General features: G+C 47.8%; 1 protein-coding gene across 12 annotated transcripts in view; it reads right to left on the bottom strand.

The window, feature by feature from the left end:
* ABLIM2 (actin binding LIM protein family member 2) overlaps nt 1–21602 on the bottom strand; it is a 148447-nt gene that overhangs the window by 2685 nt on the left and 124160 nt on the right. For all 12 annotated transcript variants that reach the window (XM_064151629.1, XM_064151630.1, XM_064151632.1 and 9 more), the window contains 4 exons: nt 17232–17290; nt 13833–13887; nt 13192–13256; nt 12934–13014 (listed from right to left, as the gene is read on the bottom strand). In XM_064151629.1, coding sequence (XP_064007699.1) covers nt 12934–13014; nt 13192–13256; nt 13833–13887; nt 17232–17290 — 260 coding nt within the window. The remainder of the gene's footprint in view (nt 1–12933; nt 13015–13191; nt 13257–13832; nt 13888–17231; nt 17291–21602) is intronic.

The following is a 21602-nucleotide window of genomic DNA, read 5'->3' as shown; positions in this document are numbered from 1 at the left end:
TTCAAGGTTGCCCTCTCCTCCCCAACTGCCTTTGATTTGCAGTCCCCTAAGCGCAGCTCTTCTTCCAGACACACCTGGAGCCCCAGCCTCAGCACCTTAAAGCAACACCTGCTACAAAAAATTAGGTCCTCCAAAGCTGTTAAGCATAAGAAATCCTTGAACATGCCTCACAAAGCTTTTTTTTTTGCTTCACAAATTTGAAAGCAAAATTTTACCTTCCCTTTATTAGCAATGAGTTTATCTGTGTGATGTCAACTACTCAGGGAAAACTAACAAAACTGTTTGTTAAGAAGCCACTAGATTTCATAGAATCATAGAATCACAGAATCGACCAGGTTGGAGGAGATCTCCAAGATCTTCCAGTTCAACCTAGCACCCAGCCCTAGCCAGTCAACCAGACCATGGCACTAAGTGCCTCAGCCAGGCTCTGCTTCAACACCTCCAGGTACAATGACTCCACCACCTCCCTGGGCAGCCCATTCCAATGCCAATCACTCTCTCTGCCAACAACTTCCTCCTAACATCCAGCCTAGACCTCCCCTGGCACAACTTGAGACTGTGTCCCCTTGTTCTGTTGATGGTTGTCTGGCAGAAGAGCCCAACCCCACCTGGCTACAGCCTCCCTTCAGAGAGTTGTAGACAGCAACGAGGTCAGCCCTGAGCCTCCTCTTCTCCAGGCTGCACACTCACAGCTCCCTCAGCCTCTCTGCATAGGGTTTGTGTTCCAGGCCCCTCACCAGCTTCATCGCCCTTCTCTGGACACCTTCCAGCACCTCAACATCTCTCTTATATTGAGGAGCCCAGAATTGGACACAGCACTCCAGGTGTGGCCTGAGCAGTGCTGAGCACAGAGGCAGAATAACCTCCCTTGTCCTGCTGGCCACACTGCTCCTGAGCCAGGCCAGGATGTCATTGGCTGTCTTGGCCACCTGGGCACACTGCTGGCTCATCTTCAGCTACTATCTACCAGCACCCCCAGGTCCCTTTCTTCCTGGCTGCTCTCCAGCCACTCTGTCCCCAGTCCGTAGCACTGCTTGCGGTTGTTGTGGCCAAAGTGTGGAACCCTGCACTTTGGCCACTTCAATTATCTTGAATGGTCATCATGAGTCCTTGTTGCTTCTTAATAATCATAATAAAAAAAAGACAGGCTGAGTTTTTTTTTTTTCCCTTGAGATTCCACATATTCAGAATAACAGTGACTAAGATTTTGGAGCTGAGCCTTCGTTTTTCATTTGGCCAACGCTAGCACCACCCCACCATAAGCACTATGCACAGCATGGAACAAACAGGCCATGCATATTTGGCATGGGGATCCTGTTTCACATGGAAATGAGCAACAGCTGACAATGTGTCTTAGAAAAATCTCTCCCTGACAGAACTTGATTCTGCTGGGCTTGGGAAGGGGAAAAAGAAAAAAAGACACCAACAGAAAAAAAATCTCTCTGCACTGAGTTAAAAAACAAACCCAAAGCATAAGGCCAGGTTGGATGAGGCCTTGAGCAACCTGCTCTAGTGGGGGTTGGGTCTGTATGATCCTTGAGGTCCCTTCCAACCTAGACCATTCTATGAATCTGTGACTCCAGTACCTCAACATCTCTCTTGAATTGAGGAGCCCAGAACTGGAGGGATGTGGAGCTGCTGGAGTGTGTCCAGAGAAGGGCCATGAGGATGCTCAGAGGGCTGCAGCAGCTCTGCTGTGAGGACAGACTGAAAGAGTTGGGGCTGTTCAGTCTGCAGAAGAGGAGGGTCCCAGGTGACCTTCTTGTGGCCTTCCAGGATCTGAAGGGGGCCTACAAAAATCTGGGGAGGGACTTTTTAGGCTCTCAGGGAGTGAAAGGACTGGGGGGAATGGAGCAAAGGTGGAGGTGGGGAGATTCAGACTGGATGTGAGGAGGAAATTGTTTAACGTGAGAGTGGTGAGAGGCTGGAATGGGTTGCCCAGGGAGGAGGTTGAGGCCACATCCCTGGAGGTGTTTAAGGCCAGGCTGGCTGAGGCTGTGGCCAGGCTGATGTGGGGTAGGGTGTCCCTGAGTATGTCAGGGGGGTTGGAACTGGCTGATCCTTTTGGTCCCTTCCAATCTTGACTGATTCTATGATTCTCCTGACAATCCAGTAGACAACAACCACCACCAAACCAAACCAAACCAGAAAGCTTAACTTCAGCAATTTCTGACTGCAAGGAAGAAGCCTGTGAATGGTGAGATTGAAGGAGAAGCCTGGATGAGCAAAGTATCTCATATCCAGGCTTATTTTACTGTCCAGGTTGTGGGTGAGACTGGCAGTGTCCTCCTGGGGACTCAGGTTTCTGGGAGGGCTGTTGTGTTTCTGGATTACTTTTTTAACTTGTCTATTTCTGCCTAGAGCTGCATAGATTGTAAATACCTGCTAGTATCTTGTGTTAAGCTGTAAATATAAAGCTTCATTCTTTAATTTCCAGCTCAGCTGAGTCTAGTCTGGGTGATTTTTCTGAAGTGTAGGGGGGGCAGGTAACACCCAAACCATCACAGTCCCCTTAGGAGAGAGCCTGAGTTGTCGAGAGCAATGAGGTCTGCCCTGAGCCTCCTCTTCTGCAGGCTGCACACCCCCAGCCCCCTCAGGCTCTCCTCATAGGGTTTGTGTTCCAGGCCTTTCACCAGCTTTGTTGCCCTAATATTGTCTGCCCTATTGCTGGGACTTTCCCAAACCTTACACCTTTAAGACTTAGAGCCCTTCCCAATCAAAGGCAGAGACAATGCACCCCTAAGTCACAGGCTGATTTATCTCTCTCCTCAGCTATTTGCATCTTACTTTATCTCAACCAAAGCATTACCTTGCCTCATTAGTCAAACAAAAGAAGGGAAATATGCAGAGGGAATAGGGAGGATATTCACTGTTGGGGTATGAGAGATGTGTGTGTCTAGTGATGCTTCACAAAGCCAAGAACATCTGTGTAGGGTTGGATCAGCTTAAACTATCCAGCTACGTTAACAGTGCATTAAAGGAATGGTCAAACTACTCCAAACTTATTAGTAAAAGCAAGAGTAGTCCTTTTGGGTTTTTTCCACTAGTGCTGGCCTTGTTTACCCAGGAAGTCTGGCTGTTTTACAGTGTGCTAGTAACCAACTCTTTATTCCCTTTGTGGCCCTTTGGTCATATTCAGGCAGCTTGACTCAATCTGCTCTGCTCTGCACCAACAGCAAAGCTGGGCACGTTGCAGACACTGAGGAGATCAGATTAAGGTCTCCTTCTGCCCACGCCCCTGAAGTGGCTGTGTTTAAAGTGAGCTCAGTTAGGGAGTTGTAGAGTGATGTTAACATGGAGCTACCTGAAAACCTCACTTCAGGAGAAGGTGAGGAGTTCAGAGATGGTTCTCCAGTAGAAAGCCTGCCCTCCTGGAGCTCACAGCATGAGCACAGCAGCATTTATGGACATATTTAAAGCGTGAAATTGCCACGCTAGGAAGGACTACTGCAGCATATTGTTTTGATAAAACTGGATTAAGCTGAGGCTTGTAAAGTCAGGAGTGCTCAGTCTTTTGTTCTGGACAGCATTACATGGGAAACCAGAAAAAGGCAGGGGGAGCCAAGGTCAGTAAAGTGCTAAGGATTCACCAGCCATGTCCATGGCTCACTGCAGTGGCTTTGTGTGGAAGCCCAGAGCCTTGTCTCCAGAAGCACAGTTCCTTACCCGTGCTGACAGCGTTTTGGATTAGAGATACAGGGTCACAACTCTGGGCTCCCACTTTGGTGTGATAGTTTGGGTGTTCCCCACCCCCCCACACTTTGGAAATCATCCAGACTAGACTCACCTGGCTCTGGAAATTGAATGAAGCTTATATTTACAGCTAGCACAATATCCAAGCAGATATTGACAGTATATACAGCTATAGACAGAAATAGACAAGGGAAAAGGGAATACAGAAACACAACAGCCCTCCCAGAAACCTGAGTCCCCAGGAGGAGCTCCCAACCACCCCTTCACCTTCCCCCTACCTCACTTAACCTTACCCCAGTCCCAAGGAAGAATGGAGGTTTGGCCAGGGGGTTAGGAAGCAAAGTGGATTAGTCAAAGAAATGGCAGAGAGGGGTGAGGTTAGAGATGCAGGTCAGCCAGTTCCCCAGCAGAAGTGCTGAGTGAGTTATCTACGTTTTGATTCTTATTCTTATACATCTCAGCAAGCCTGTGAGTGAAGTAAACATCACCACTATTTTCCTTTCACAGCCTGCAATCTAGTTCTTCTCACCAAAACATTCTAGCTAGCTTCAAACTAGCACACTTGGGAAGCCTGAAGGGGGCCTGCAGCTTGGGAACTGAATGCTGCTGCTGTAATTCTTCCCCAGGGGCAACCTGGTCTAGCTGAGGATGCCTCTGCTGACTGCAGCAGGGGGGGTTAGACTAAATCACCTTCTGAGGACCCTTCCAACCTAGACCATTCTATGATCTTATAGGGCGCAGGACTGTGTAGGAAGGGGCACCACAGCTTGCTGTCAGGATGTAGCTAGCTCTCCTACAACACACTAACACCAAACAGAATTAAGCCACAAATGTTTCATACCAGGACAGACAGAACTAATCCAGGGCTGAGCTAAGTCTCTCTGCTGCCATGCAGCCACTCTAAAGGAAACTCCTCACACTCTGCATGCTCATCTCTGAGTCTCTCAGACCAAAAGTAATTAATTGCACATTCAGATACTTGCTCCACAGAGTTATCTCAGACAGAATTGATGCTTTGCCTTCTAAATTAATGAAGCTTATCTCTGTTTTTCCTGTGGCCTGCTAAAAAGCCACTAATCATTCTGAATAGAGATATAATGTTTGTTTAATTCAATGAGATTCCCTTTCCCTGAGAATAATTGTGCTTTTAAATGAAATTCAGGGACCTTCAGAACTAATACTTAAGAACATGGCACCAATGTGAATAAGTCACAGGAAGGGAAAAGTGCAATTAACCTCCAGCCATACTGCTGTAAGCTGTGCCCAGGTCATACTGCACAAGCCTGTGTATTCTGTGTCAGTAATGGGATGAGTCTCCATGTGAAAACCTGCTGAGGTAGGAAATCCAGAGGGCACCATGATTCCTCAGGAGTCAGCACTGAACCAGTGAACCATGTGATGAGTTGAAGACTAGAAAAACCCAAGTCCTAATTCATAGAGGTCACAGAATCACAGCATTGTCAGGGTTGGAAGGGACCTCAAGCATCACCTAGTTCCATCCTCCCTACCATGGGCAGGGACACTTTCCACAACAGCAGGTTGCCCAGAGCCACATCCAGCCTTAAAAACATCCAGAGATGAGGCTTCCAACCATCTCCCTAGGCAATCTGTTCCAGTGTGTCACCACCCTTATGGTGAAGAACTTCTTCCTAAGGTCTAATCTAAATCTCCCCTCCTCCAGCTTGGATCCATTCCCCATAGTCCTATCACTACCTAACATCCTAAAAAGTCCCTCAGCAGCTTTGTTGTAGGCTCCCTTCACATACTGGAAGACCACAATAAGGTGTCCTCAGAGCCTCCTCTTCTCCAAACTGAACAGCCCCAACTCTCTCAGCCTGTCCTCAGAGCAGAGCAGCTCCAGCCCTCTGAGCACCCTCGTGGCTCTTCTCTGGACACATTCTAGCACGTCCAGATAGAATCATAGAATCAGTCAGGGTTGAAAGGAACCACAAGGATCATCTAGTTCCAACCCCCCTGTCATGGCCAGGGACACCCTACCTTACATCAGCCTGGCCACAGCCTCATCCAGCCTGGCCTTAAACACCTCCAGGAATGAGGCTTCCACCACCTCCCTGGGCAACCCATTCCAGGCTCTCACCACCCTCATGGTGAAGAACTTCTTCCTAACATCTGAATGGGTAGTCTGAATCTACCCATTTCTAGCTTTGTTTCCATCCACCCCCAGTCCTATCACTACCTAACAGCCTAAAATGTCCCCCTCCAGTTTTTTTGTAGGCCCCCTTAAGATACTGAAAAGCCACAACAAGGTCACCTCAGAGCCTTCTCCTCTCCAGATTGAACAGCCCAAACTCCCTCAGTGTCTCCTCATAGGAGAGGTGCTCCAGCCCTCTGATGATCCCCGTGGCCCTTCTCTGGACACCTTCCAGCACATCCATATCCCTCTTGTACAGATCTTTCCTGTAATAGGGGCTCCAGAACTGGATGCAGTGCTCCAGGTGGGGGTCTCATGAGGGCGGTGCAGAGAGGGAGAATCACCTCCCTCTACCTGCTGGCCACAATTCTCATGATGCAGCCCAGCATCTGGTTGGCTTTCTGGGCTGCAAGTGCACACTGGCAGCTGTTTCTCTTGTGCTCTTTGAGCCACTGTGTTCATAGGAAATGCCAGCTGAGCTGCACTCAGCAGAGACTCCTCCAGCCAGGCTCTCTCTGAAGCACTGCTGTGCATTCTGCTCTCTGGTGCCATCTGAAATAGTTGTCTGCTTCTGTTCCTTCTTGTCCAGAGTCCTAACACTTCCAGCCTCTCATCCACAAAATCCAGGAGTAAAAGCTGCAGGATCTTTCCCAGAGTTTTCAAACTTCAATTTACTGGGAAAGATTAACTCAGGAGCATTCATGTAAACAACCAAATCTCAGCTCTTCAGGGTGGGGCAGAGGCTTTGCTGGCGGGACAAAGTCATTTCTTGTGTTAAGGTTTAGGAAGTTAGAAGCACCTCATCATTTGGAACAACAACCTCCTCCCTCCTCTAGTTTTTCTCCTCTCCCCACCCCCTCCACTCCCTTCTCCCATGCCTCTCCAACTTAGCTCCAGTGTTACTTTCAGATGCCCAAGAATAATTTTCTGGAAAATCTCCCCCTTTTTTTTTAATCTATGGAATTTTAAATCCTCTTTTTGCTTTCACAACATTTGCACTCTTCACCCTTCTTGCTGCTGCACTGCTGGGGCTCAGCAGACTTTTCAGAGGTTTCTTCTAAGCCTACTGCAGGGCTAATTACAAAGCTGTAATTAGCCATGTGCCATGTTCCCAAGGGGGTATTGAATGTTATGCTCATCTATGGAGTAATTTAGCTGCATGCTCAATAAATATTTCAAACTGTTAAGTAGTTGTGCAGTAGGGAAGGGAAAGTTAAGAAGTGGCATGAGTTGCCACCTAATGACCTTCAAATGGTATCAGAATATAACCAGAGGGATATAATCAGGGGATGAGGCAGGAGGTGCTGCAGTTGTGGTTATGTGAGATGAAGGCACTTAGCCCCAACACTGAGCATCTGCAGCACTTGTGCAACCAAGCCTTGGCATGAGAGGTACATCTCCCTCACTCCTTTGCTTCCACATAATAATATGGGTCTCCCCCAAAAAGGCTCCCAGGAAAAGTGCAGCATAAGCACTGAGCATCTGCAGCACTTGTGCAACCAAGCCTTGGCATGAGGGGTACATCTCCCTCACTCCTTTGCTTCCACATAATAACGTGAGTCCCCTCAAAAAGGCTTACAAGGAAAGTGCAGCATAAGCACTGAGCAGCTGCAGCACTTCCCCTGTACTCTGCACTGGTTAGACCACACCTTGAGTACTGTGTTCAGTTCTGGGCCCCCCAGTTTAGGAGGGACATTGAGATGCTTGAGCGTGTCCAGAGAAGGGCGACGAGGCTGGGGAGAGGCCTTGAGCACAAGCCTACGAGGAGAGGCTGAGGGAGCTGGGATTGGTTAGCCTGGAGAAGAGGAGGCTCAGGGGTGACCTTGTTGCTGTCTACAACTACCTGAGGGGTGGTTGTGGCCAGGAGGAGGTTGCTCTCTTCTCTCAGGTGGCCAGCACCAGAACCAGAGGACACAGCCTCAAGCTATGCCAGGGGAAATTTAGGCTGGAGGTGAGGAGAAAGTTCTTCCCTGAGAGAGTCATTGGACACTGGAATGGGCTGCCCGGGGAGGTGGTGGAGTCGCCGTCCCTGGAGCTGTTCAAGGCAGGATTGGACGTGGCACTTGGTGCCATGGTCTAGCCTTGAGCTCTGTGGTAAAGGGTTGGACTTGATCTATGAGGTCTCTTCCAACCTTGGTGATACTGTGATACTTGTGCAACCAAGCCTTGACATGAAGGGTAGATCTTCCTCACTCCTTTGCTTCCACATAATAACGTGGGTCCCCCCCCAAAAGACTCCCAGGGAAAGTGCAGCATAAGCAGCAAGGAAATGAGTCTGAAAGCCTTCCCCATGCTGATGTGACTCCAAGCATCTCCAAGCTGATGTGACTCCAAGCATCTCTACAAGGTGCCTGGGCCTCTGGATCTATCTCATTTAGTGTGTCAAGGTATCATGAAACTTCAGGGAGATGCTGCATCCCACTCAGCACTACTCCTCCGGGGTACTGATTTTCCCTCTCCCAGCTCCAGAGGACGTGGAGGGGCCACAACACGACTTGTACGAAGGACACCGTGGAGCTGAGGCTGTTATAAATTCAGACTCTGGAAACCAGTGCTAGAATGGTTGCAGCCCAAAATGGCTAGAACCCAGGGTGACTGTTGGATTAAAAAAAAAAAAAAGATAATCATGGAAAAAATGTCATCCCTAAAACAAATCCAGACAAGCAGTTTCGGGAGGAAAAGCATGTTTGAATTAATGCGAGGGCTCAAACCAAGACCGCACCCATGCTTAAATCTCTCATTTCTGTTTACAAGAGAACAAGGTGGCAGAATGAAGCTTTGCTACTTGACATTCCAGGGTGCTTTATTTTTTGTCCTCCTTGGCAATTGTTTCAGTGTGTCCTGGTTACACAAAGAATGAGCAGGCTGCAACAGAAATGGAGTCATTTACTTTCTACGGCATTTGATAGGCACGAATGAATAATGCTTTCAACTCTGGCATGCAAAAGGAAAGGCCAAAGAAGCTAAGATCCATTTAGATAAGAAAAAGCAAATGAAAACACTAAAAGGTGGTTTCCAAATGGAAAACTCTTAACTGTGTTTTGGCTTTCAAAACCACCAGCCTGTGACCACAAGAGATATCTTACACTCTGTGATAAAAGCAACTGCAGGACAAAACCCCAAATAAGCAACAAACCAAACAAACCCAACCCAGTCTGTGCAGCTGGGCAGGATTGATTGAGGTGTGCAAGCACTGGACCCCACTGCTGTGACTGAGCAACAGGCAAGCCACGGCCAAACTGAAAGTATTAGGTGCCAAACTAAAAGTATTAGGTGCCTGCTTTCAGGAGCCCAAGGCTGAAATCATAGAATCATACAATCAGTCAGGGTTGGAAGGGATCACAAGGATCAGCCAGTTCCAACCCCCTGCCATGGGCAGGGACACCCTACCCTAGAGCAGGCTGGCCACAGCCTCATCCAGCCTGGCCTTAAACACCTCCAGCCATGGGGCCTCAACCACCTCCCTGGGCAACCCATTCCAGCCTCTCACCACTCTCATGGTGAACAACTTCCTCCTCACATCCAGTCTGAATCTCCCCACCTCCAGCTTTGCTCCATTCCCCCCAGTCCTGGCACTCCCTGATACCCTAAAAAGTCCCTCCCCAGCTTTTTTGTAGGCTCCCTTCAGATCCTGGAAGGCCACAAGAAGGTCACCTCAGAGCCTCCTCTTCTCCAGACTGAACAGCCCCAACTCTTTCAGTCTGTGCTCACAGAAGAGCTGCTGCAGCCCTCTGAGCATCCTCATGGCCCTTCTCTGGACATGCTCCAGCACATCCACATCCTTCTTGTAATGGGGGCTCCAGAACTGGATGCAGTACTCCAGGTGGGGTCTCAGCAGAGCAAAGGAGAAGGGGAGAATCACCTCTCTCAACAGTGCTTGAAAGAAAACTCAGGATTTTCAGTAGTCTCCCTAAGCCAAACTTCCTTTGTGTAAAAAAAGCAACCAACCAAATCAAACAGGCCATATGGAACAACATTGGGAACCCCACAGGTGAGGAATGTGCTGCCGTGTGCCATCCAAAGGGGATGCCTTAGTAAGTGATGACTTCAGCTGTCCAATGGAGAGAGGTTTCCTCCAGGACATTCATATTTAAGACCTTTTCATTATATGTTCCAAGAAGGACCAAATTCTGTATCTTTTCAAATGCTATCACAGTAAGAGCACCAAAAAGTCCTGTTTTGGTGCTAAGTATTGTGCTTCACAGAATATACCAACTGAGCTGACTTAGGGGCTTATGGAGGCCTCCAAAGCAAGAGCAACTTCAAAGTGAGACCACATTCCTCAAGGCCTCTCATCCAGCTGAGTTTTGCATGCCTCTGGGGATGAAAACTTGACAGCCTCTCAGGCAACCTGCCCCAGTGCACTGCTCTGCCAGGGAGGAACTGTTCCCATATATCTAAGTGTAATAATTTCCCTTTCTGCAGCTTGTGACTGTTGCCTCTTGCCCATCTTCTGAGAAGGGTGATGCTTTTCTCTAGAATCCCTTTGCTGCAAAGGTGAGCTGCTGACTCCATCAGGACCATCAGGGACTTCTCTGCCGAGCTGTTGCCCCCACCTTGTGCTGATGAGATGTGTTACTCTGTCACAAGTGCAGGAATCTGGATTTACTTCCACTGAACTTGATGAAGTTCTCTGCTGGCCCATTCCTCTAGCCTGGCCAGCTCCCTCTGAGCAGAGACTGCTCACCTTGTCATCAACTGCTGCTCCCCCAAGTCTGTGTCATCTTCAAATGCGGTGGGAGTGCAACTGCTCTTCTTCAGAGTTCATCATCCAGCCCTGTGCTGCTGCTTTGCTGTGCTGCAGCATTCTCTGCATTAACTCATTCCTCTCCCATTAGAACAGGAATGCTGCTCTCTTCATCCAACCTTAGAACCAACAGCCCTGCACTACAGAAAAACCTTCTACAGAGGTTCCTGGGCCAAACCCTTCTCTAGTGTCAATTCCTTGTGTGTCTAACCAGCTTCTACCAGACAAAGGTCCAGGATACTGGTTCAAAAGCCAGGGTGCCAGCAATGCTTTTAGAAACCAGCAGGTTGGTTATTACCACCAGTTCTCTGTTCTCATGCTTTACTTCACTGTTGGCATAAGCATCTCCTGGAGGAGCACAAGGCACTGGGTCCTTCTGCCTTGCTGCTGAGGCAGAGCAAGCAAACCAAAGCACGCTGCATGCTTGCAGGCTTAGGTAGATGTGTTCTGAGCAAAGAATTCCTGTTATTGTAATGCTTTTATTACCACTTGAGCCTTCCTAATCTCCAGATACCTCCTGGGCTTAGAAAAAGTATGCATTTTTTTTTTTTTTTAACAAGAAAATGCTTTCTGTAATCCTTAAAACAAATTTCTTACATGACAGCATCATCAAGAAAATACTCACAAGGGACTGAAGTTAGGAAAGCAACACCCCTTGGATTCCCCACCCTGCTGCAGCAGTCCTTGATCATCAGCTGAGGCTTTCTCTGCAACCTCCCCTAACCTGACCCAGGCAGCTGATGCCATTTGCTTTTTCTTTTCTTGCCATGTTGTTAAGGATAAATTTATTTAGATATACATCTTCCCATATTGTTATATTTATTGAACTCTCTCTTCTTTGTAATAATAAATTCACACAAAGATGTGTTAGTTTAATGAATTAGGGGAGTCTTAATTCACTCTTGTCATTACTTAGTCAAAAAAAAACACCCCAAACCAAATAAAAACCCCAACAACAGCAACACCACAGAACCAAAACCAAAGCAACAACCTCATGAATTTTGCCTCAACACCTATGTCAGGATTTAGCCTTTGCAAAGTCAGCTTTCCTTCACAGTAAATTGTCTCTGCATTTCTCCAGCATAGAATCATAGAATCAGTCAGGGTTGGAAGGGACCACAAGGATCATCTAGTTCCAGCCCCCCTGCCATAGCCAGGGACACCCTACCCCACATCAGCCTGGCCGCAGCCTCATCCAGCCTGGCCTTAAACACCTCCAGGGATGGGGCCTCAACCTCCTCCCTGGGCAACCCATTCCAGGCTCTCACCACTCTCATGCTCAACAACTTCCTCCTCACATCCAGTCTGAATCTCCCCACCTCCAGCTTTGCTCCATTCCCCCTAGTCCTGTCACCCCCTAATATCCTACTACCAGTCTTTGGGAGGGGGGGATGCTGCAGCAAATCTGTAGCACAGTGATCATAGATCACATGGACTAAGGAGAGGCTGAGCAAAACAATGGAGGAGAAAAGAGAGGTCTAAATATTTGCAGCACAAATTTGGCTTCTTTAATAACAGCCAGGTTATTCTAGGAGGGGTTTTACAGGAAACAAACCAAACCAAACAAGTTTCTGCCCTCCCCATTCCACTTTCAATACCACATATAATCAACCCAAAATAAAGGGTTCCACCCCTATCTTTGTGAAACTCAAACTGAAAAGACATTTCATGAAATCATAGAATCAACAAGGTTGGAAGAGACCTCCAAGATAATTCAGTCCAAGGGTTCTGGCCATTTGTTTAGTTACACTGCCTACATACCACTGTTTAGAAACAAAATCTAGCATGAGATGTGATTCGTTTCATAGAATCATAGAATCAAGCAGGTTGGAAGAGACCTCCAAGCTCATCCAGTCCAACCTAGCACCCAACCCTGGCCAATCAACCAGACCATGGCACTAAGTGCCTCAGCCAGGCTTTTCTTGAACACCTCCAGGGATGGTGTCTCCACCACCTCCCTGGGCAGCCCATTCCAATGCCAATCACTCTCTCTGACAACAACTTCCTCCTAACATCCAACCTAGACCTCTCCCAGCACAACTTGACACTGTGTCCCCTTGTTCTGTTGCTGGTTGTCTGGGAGAAGAGACCAACCCCCACCTGGCTACAACCTCCCTTCAGTTAGCTGTAGACTGCAATGAGCTCTGCCCTGAGCCTCCTCTTCTGCAGGCTGCACACCCCCAGCTCCCTCAGCCTCTCCTCACAGGGCTTTTGTTCCAGGCCCCTCTTTCTTTTCCTCTCCCTTTCTCTACTACTTGGACACAGGAATGTCCAAGATGGAAAGCAAAGAAGGCAAATAAGACAAAGACTTTCAAAGCCATCAAGCAAATATCCTTCCTACCTCCAGCCTGGTCCTGTCCACATCCTTCGGCAGCTTCACGCGGACTCGGTTTGTTACAATCAGGGTCTCGTAGGGATAAATCTGTTCAAAAGACAAGAGCAGATGAGCTGCAGCCAAAGCTGGCTCTGCTGTGTGCAAGTGACTGTCCTGAACTTAGTAATGTAAATGGTACATACTTGCATCCACGTATGCATGCCTGCATACATTTTCACTGGGACAAACATGAACAAAATCAAATTAAAAAGGAACACAGGTAACCTTGCTAGGGAGTGCTGAATCTGAGTGTTCTTCCAGTGGAGGAAAAGCCCTTCTTACCTTGTATTCTGCAAGAGAAGGAGAACAGGGGCACAGTTTAGAGTAGAGAGCATCACAGAAACATGCAGCAACAATCAGGTTGGAAAAAGACCCTCAGGATCATCAAGCCCAACCATTAGTTCTCTACAAAGTTCGCCCTTAAAACTATATCCGCAAGCACCACATACAAATGACTTTAAAACACATATAGGGTTGGTGACTCAACCACCTCCCTGGGCAGCCCATTCCAATGCCTGACCATTCTTCCTGGGGAAAAAAAAAACGTTTCCTCATGTCCAGTGTAATGTCTAGGCTTCTTCTGGAGTCAGCACAACGAACATTTAGGTAGAGGGCAGATTTGTTAGGCTTCATTCCTCTCCTCTCAGCAGTTGTTGGATAACTGCATGAGCTGTAAGCATTTGAGCACCCCCATAAATGCCCAACCTGTAACACTGTCTGCCACCAAAGCAAACAGTCCTTGAAATCAAAGGGTTATCCACCTGCCAGTGCCACTGGGTTACACAGTGAGTGTGCTTGGCACCACCGGGTGTTTCTTTTTGCATGGTGAGAGTGTGAGGTGGAGCGGCAATGACACTGCAATGTACCTTTCATCCCCCAGCTGGCCTCCTGGTCCGTTTCATCCTGGCCTATGTTTTCAGGCTGAAAGACAAAGAAAGAAGCAATATAGCAGCAGAGTACACCCCCAAACCACTCTGCACATTGTTGAGAGAGAGAAAAAACACTTGGTATCACAGGATCAAAATACAGATCCTTGTGAGAGAGAAAAAGTCTCACTTGAACACAAGCTAACTGCTTCAAGCAGGCATGCCAAGTGCTCAGAATGCCCACTGACCTAGGATGGCAGAGGTGCACCTCTGCCTGTAGAAGAGGATGGGGTGTCTGGGTCCTCAGAGACACTGCAAGTGCAGTTTGCTGCCCACACTGCAAGCACCCATAGGTGAGTGGAAGCTGGAGCTTGGATGTCACTCTGAGGGGCAGTGGCAGTCATATCAACCCACTTCACTCCTAAGTCCCTTGGAGCTCTGATTCCTCACAGCTTTCTATGAGGCAGAAAGGTGTCTAAAGGACACCAACTATCCCTCCATGAAGACCTGGCAGGTAAGTTGAAACTGTCACATGCCTTTCCATGGGATGAAGATGTCTTACTGCCCATCACAGATCAAACCTTCTTCCTTCTGCTTTCTGCTTCACACTGCTGATGCCACTAGGACCAGACAGAACTGAGTGTCTACCCCGTAGCTTTGTGCTACCCTCTGTCTTTCCCCTTTTCCAGCAAATTCTATGATGAAAAACATGACAGGAGATCACAAAAGCACTGTAACATGGCATTTCCTTCCCTGAGACTCATTTAGCCTTTAAGGGTGCCAACAGTGTGCACAGCTATGCTCACAATAACCTGCAAGCCTCTTTTTTTGTTTCTTCTTGGGTTGTTTTGCTCTGGGATGGTTGGTTAAAAATAACAAACCACAAAAGCTGGTATGAAGCTGCGATGCAGGCAGAGTGACATCCACTCTGAGAAGAATTTTGGCCTGAAGGGTTTGACCATGAGCAATCTTTTCAGCTTTCATAGTGTTGCGAGATTGGAGCTTTAAGTGGGACGGATGCTGCCATCTGCTGCTTCCATGTCATATTGCATGGCTCTAGCCACACGTCATATTGCATGGCCTCAGCCACACTCATGTCACATTGTGTGGCTCCAACCACACTCATGTCACATTGCATGGCTCTAGCCACACATGTCATATTGCATGGCCTCAGCCACACTCATGTCACATTGCATGGCCCCAGCCACACTCATGTCATATTGCATGGCCTCAGTCACACTCATGTCACATTGCATGGCCTCAGCCACATTCATGTCACATTGCTTGGCTCCAGCCACACTCATGTCACATTGCATGGCCTCAGCCACATTCATGTCACATTGCATGGCCTCAGCCACACTCATGTCACATTGCATGGCCTCAGCCACACTCATGTCACATTGTGTGGCTCCAACCACACTCATGTCACATTGCATGGCCTCAGCCACACTCATGTCACATTGCTTGGCTCCAGCCACACTCATGTCACATTGCATGGCCTCAGCCACATTCATGTCACATTGCATAGCTCCAACCACACTCATGTCACATTGCATGGCCCCAGCCACACTCATGTCACATTGTGTGGCCCCAGCCACACTCATGTCACATTGCATGGCCCCAGCCACACTCATGTCACATTGCAGGGCTCCAGCCACACTCATGTCATGTTGCATGGCCTCAGCCACACTCATAGAATCACAGAATCACAGGATTAACCAGGTTGGAAAAGACCTCTAGGATCATTGAGTCCAGTCTCTCACCCAACCCTTCTAATGAACTAAACCACGGCACCAAGTGCCTCATCCAGTCTCCTTTCAAACACCTCCAGGGACGGTGACTCCACCACCTCCCTGGGCAGCCTGTTCAAGTGGTCAATTACTCTTTCCATGTAGAACTTCTTCCCAACATCCAGCCTAAACCTGCCCTGGTGCAGTTTGAGACTGTGTCTTCTTGTTCACATTGCACAACCTCAGCCTACAAGTGTGGCCAACTCCACTGCTGGTGGACTTTGCCATAGCCTGTCCTGTGTGAAGCCTTTGAATGGCTTCAGTGCCTCAGCAGGACAGTGGCTGGGCACAGGCTGGCCTCTCTCTATCTTTAAGTTACTGACAGTCATTCTGAAAAGCTAGAAGGAAGTTGCTGACTTGTAGGTGTGGCCAGGTTTACCCAGACCCTTTCAGATTCCTAAATCTCATTTGAGCTACTTGCAGTGCTACCTGGGTGCTGCAGAAAGGCATTCAAGCAGCCATATAGGCACAATTAGTCTCAATGTTTAACTCCAAGGGAGAGACATTTAATTGGCTACTGGAAAACTCATAGAAACACAAAATGGTTTGGGTTGGAAGGGACCATCTAGTTCTGACCCCACCTCTGCCATAGGCAGGCACATCTCCTGCTATACCAGGTTGAACACCTCCAGGGAGAGGGCATCCACAACTTTTCTGGGCAGCTTGTTCCAGAGTCTCACTACCCTCACTACAAAGAACTTCTTCCCTCTTCCATCTCAAAACCTTACCCCTTGTCCTGCCACTACAAGCCCTTGTAAAAAGTCCCTTCTCAATTCATTTAGCTGCCTCCTGACAACTGCTCTCTTGAAGCTCCTTCCAATGACCTGCACTCGTATCACTGGGGAGGATTAATCCTGCTCATGCACTTGTACAGCTTTCACATCCTCTGTTGGAAAAAGGGAGGAATTTGAATGAGGTCCTGACCACGTAGTTCAGACACAAATCAATCCTCAGAATGCATGTGCATCTCTGTATGGCCACTCTGTCACTGTTAACCATGGACTGAGGACCCCTAATGCAGGATGACAGAGAGGCAGCAGTGTCAAAGATACCTTTTCCCTAAAGACTGACAAAACTGATTACAAAAGGATAAGAAAAAGAACTCCTGGCCTGGTATCATCATTTTGTTATGCATTTTGCTTTCTAGATTGCTGCCTGCTGTTCTCTCTGCATTGCTCTCTCCCTGCCTTGGAAGAACCATGACTGTCTGCATACTTACACAGAGATGTATGTGCAAATCTTCATGCATACTGAAAAAAAACAGACCAGATGGTTCCAGAAATGCTGTGGGCTGCTCAGAGATTACTATTTGCCTAATTATAAGCCTCTTTATCATTAAAGCTATGCTGTGATCTGCTAATATGTGCAGCCCTGTACATTTTGGAAGAAGAATCAAGACTCCTAATGCTCATCACAGACACAATTAGAAGGAGAAGCCTCAGTCTGTCTTACTCTTGCAGACAGACAAACTGTAACCCACACAGGGTACGAATCTGTCAGGGCTGGCAGCCAAAACACCTTTGAAGTGTTACTAGAGTGCAGATTTCCAGCTAGTCACTAAGCTGCCTATGGATGACAGACTGGAGAATGCATTTAGATGGACACTTACCTGATGTAAGCCATTCCTTCCACAGCCAGGTAGAGAAGCAGATTTGGAATATGGAAATCCTGTAAAAGACATCAGATACAGCTGGATTTTTTTTGGTAAATCTTTCCCAGTCTGAAAAGAAAAAGAAGGTTGGGATCCTAGCACTTTAAAAAGCCTTTGGGTATTTTGGCCTTCTTTCAAACAAATTCTAGTGCTTTAAGTGGGGAAAAAAAAAACCATAAATCATAGAATCATAGAATCAGGCAGGTTGGAAGAGACCTCCAAGATCATCCAGTCCAACCTAGCACCCAGCCCTGTCCAATCAACCAGACCATGGCACTAAGTGCCTTATCCAGTCTTTTCTTGAACACCTCCAGGGACAGCTACTCCACCACCTCCCTGGGCAGCCCATTCCAATGCCAGTCACTCTCTCTGTGAAGAACTTCCTCCTCACATCCAGCCTATACCTTCCCTGGCACAACAAATGAAGATATGGATAAAGTCAATCAGTGAGAGTGTGAGCAGTCAAGAGAAATGAGTTTTTAATATGGACAGAATTGGCAAGGTGGTGTTACCATGGACAGGCTGGATGAGATATGGAGATCAAACTGTGTGTGGCCATTAGGAAACAACTGGGGAGTTTTGATTTTAATACTGGGAGACTAAGAAGAAAGTTTGGAAGTTGCTTTTGGTAAGTGAAAGGACAAAAATTAAAGTGTTTCTGGTTAGTTTCTGAGCTCTTCAGTTTAAGAGGGACAGGGATCTGCTGGAGAGGGTCCAGCAGAGGACTGCGAGGATGATTAGGGGACAGGAGGGCATGGCTGATGAGGAGAGGCTGAGGGACCTGGGGCTGCTTAGTCTGGAGAAGAGAAGACTGAGAGGGGATTTGATCAGTGTTTATAAGTATCTGAGGGCTGCCAGGAGTGGGGGGACAGGCTCTGCTCACTGCTGCCTGGGATAGGACAAGGAGCAATGGGTGTAAGTTACAGCAAAAGAGGTTCCACCTCAACACATGGGGGAACTTTACTGTGAGGGTCACAGAGCACTGGAACAGGTTGCCTAGAGAGGTTGTGAGGTCTCCTTCCATGGAGGCTTTCAAGGCCTGTCTGGATGTGTTCCTCTGTGATCTGTGTTAGATAGCACTGTCCTGCTCAATGACCTCCTTGGGTCCCTCCCAACCCCTAACATCCTGTGAGCCTGTGAGCCTTTGGCAAGTGAAAGGACAAAAAAATGTTTCTGGTTAGTTTTTGGTTAACAAAAATGATACTGTAGGGAAGTGAGAAGCCAAATCAGTTTAATTTACCAGAAGATGAACAAACATGTATCTAAGAAACGTTCCTGATTGCCAGTACAATAAACTCTGATAAACTGATACAAAGAGCCACAGAAGTCAGTTAGCTCAAAGAACTGAATGTACAATGCTTCCCTCTGTCAAAAAACGTCAGCAATCTGTGCCCAGAGGGGAATGCAGGAAGGGGATCCAGACCCCACTGGATTAATAATCCTTCCCCAAGGAGATTATTAGGAATAAGCATATGGAAAGAAAAAACAAAAGATGGCTCAGCAAAGAGCTCACAATGTGCTGAGATCAAGTGAGAACTGCCAGGAGTCAAGCTAAGTTAAGCACTGAAAATGATATTAAAACAAACAGCAGAAGGGCACTGCAGCTATCCAAATAAAAAGGAGAACAAGGAAAGAAGAAAGGAGATCGCCGGGAGTTGCACTGTGTCAGGACACAGCAGAGGTGAAAGGTGACCCAGGGAGGGCCCCAAAGCCATTTCTAGGAATGAAAGGTAGAGTTCTGAGCAAGGAGGCAAAGCAAATGGAATTAGGGTAAGTCAGTGGAAAGAGAATTCCAAGCACCTGATGCACTTAGAATCACAGAATCAGTCAGGGTTGCAAGGGACCACAAGGATCATCTAGTTCCAATCCCCCTGTCATGCCCCAGGTACATCCTACCCTAGAGCAGCCTGGCCACAGCCTCATCCAGCCTGGCCTTAAACACCTCCAGCCATGGAGCCTCAACCACCTCCCTGGGCAACCCATTCCAGCCTCTCACCACTCTCATGCTCAACAACTTCCTCCTCACATCCAGCCTGAATCTCCCCACCTCCAGCTTTGCTCCATTCCCCCTAGTCCTACCACTCCCTGATAGCCTAAAAAGTCCCTCCCCAGCTTTTTTGTAGACCCCCTTCAGATATTGGAAGGCCACAAGAAGGTCACCTCAAAGCCTCCTCTTCAACAGACTGAACAGTCCCAACTTCAGCAAGGAGCAGTAAGGTCCCATTGAATTTCAAGTGCAATACCTCTCACTGTTGGAAAACAGCTGCAGGGTTTTTTTCTATTTAAGAGGGGAAAGAAATAATGAGAAACTACCTCCCCACTTCCAACAGAAAACTTCAGGGAGGACTGAACAAAATTATCCAAATAAACAGAAAAATCTATTACATTCATGCTATTTTTAAGTGGTTTGACATAAAGAAACAGTGCCAGAGTTGCTTGGTAGCTTTCTTTGTTAAGAGAAACAACATCTGCACAACATAATTCTTCCTGGATCTCACCCAGTGCTGTATCAGGCAGCATTTGGTGTTTGGCTGCATGTGGAATTAAATGCAAAGCTGGAGAAGACAGGAGGGGTTCATCAGAGCAATTCCAGTGCTGCCATGTGAGAAATGCACAGCCACAACTGAGCAGAGCTGGGAGAGGAAAGTGCCAGTGTGGGCTGGTGTCGAATGGCAGCTGCCTCATATTTTCACTCATCCTCTGCACACCACAAATAGTTATGGGCTAGCAACACTTTGCTGTCTACACAAAGTTATAAAGCACTGCCAATACAGAGGATGGATTGGGATATCATGAAGAATCACAGGATGTCAGGGGCTGGAGGGGACCTCCAAAGCTCATCCAGTCCAACCCCCCTGCCAGAGCAGGATCACCTTGACCAGATCACACAGGAACACATCCAAGTGGGGTTTGAATATCTCCAGAGAGGAAGACGCCGCAATCCCCCTGGGCAGCCTGTTCCAGGGTTCTGTCACCCTTACAGGGAAAAAAAATTCCTCCTCATGTTTGCAAGAAACTTCCTATGCCTCAGCTTCCCCCCATTGCCCCTTGTCTTGTCCTTGGGCATCACCCAGCAGAGCCTGGCTCCAGCCTCCTGGCACTCACCTTTGCGCCTTTCTAACCACTGATGAGGTCACCTCTCAGTCTCCTCTTCTGCAAGCAGCAGAGCCCCAGCTCCCTCAGCCTCTCTCATAAGAGAAATGTTCCATTCCCTTAATCATCTTTGTAGCTCTGTGCTGGACTCTCAAGCAGTTCTATGTCCCTCTTGAACTGGGGGTCCCAGTATTGGACATAGTTCTCCAGATGCAGCCTCAGGAGGACAGAGTAGAGCTGCCTGAGAGGGCAGGAGAACCTCTCTCGACTTACTAGCCAGAGCCCTCCTAATACACCCCAGAATGGCACTAGCCCTCCTGGCCACAGGAATACATTGCTGGCTCATGGTCAACCTCCCATCAGCTAGGATCCCTGGATCCTTTCCACCTTTGCTGACTTCCAACAGGTCAGTCCCCAGCCTATCCTGCTCCCTGGGGTTGTTCCTTCCCAGGTGCAAGACTCTACACTTTCCCTTGTTGAATTTCATTCCATTTCTTCCTGCCCAAGTCTCCAGCCCTGTCCAGGTCTGGCTGGATGGCAGCACAGCCTTCTGATGTGGCAGCCACTCCACCCAGTTTGGTGGGATAACCTTGAATATTAGAGCAATAGAAAGGGGATAAACTTCAACAGCTCATGGGAAAATCCATGTGCCTGGGGACTAGTGCATACCCCAAACTTCTGCTATTGAAACTGAGAGCTATAATTTGGAAATAATGGAGGAGATAGGCTTAGGCACACAGCTCAAGATGACCTTGAGCAAGTGTTAAATAAAAAAGCAAAAAGGTGGAAATGTCTGTCTTGAGGCAGGTAAGAGAGACAGAGGCTTATAAGAGATGGCAGCAGTAGGAGCAGCAGCAGCAGTGTCAGGCAGTGACAGGAGATCCTGGAAGAATCCTTTGTGCTGTTCTTGTTCACCAGTGTTCAAGTGGGTTAAATCAACTCTGCCAGAGCAGTGGCCTACAGGAGAACTGGGGCAATGAAAGCTCACAGCTGGAAAGAAGGCTTGATAAACTTGAGTCATTTAAGCTAATAAAATTAAGATGCTTTATAGAAGCAAAAGATGTTTTAGAAGCATAATCAACCACCACCTGAGGAGTGCTAGAAACAATGAGCAGGATTTTTCTTTTCAGCCCCACAGGGAGTTTCCATGTCTGATCCAGGGTCATGGTGATGAATGCTGCATGAGGTGACTCGCTTAGCTGTTCCAGTTTGAAAACTAGAAACTTCACAGTATCA

This window comes from Pogoniulus pusillus, chromosome 11 (assembly GCF_015220805.1).
Source record: "Pogoniulus pusillus isolate bPogPus1 chromosome 11, bPogPus1.pri, whole genome shotgun sequence".
NCBI lineage: Eukaryota > Metazoa > Chordata > Aves > Piciformes > Lybiidae > Pogoniulus > Pogoniulus pusillus.
Note: the sequence above shows the minus strand (reverse complement) of the source record. Positions and strands in the feature narration are given on the sequence as shown.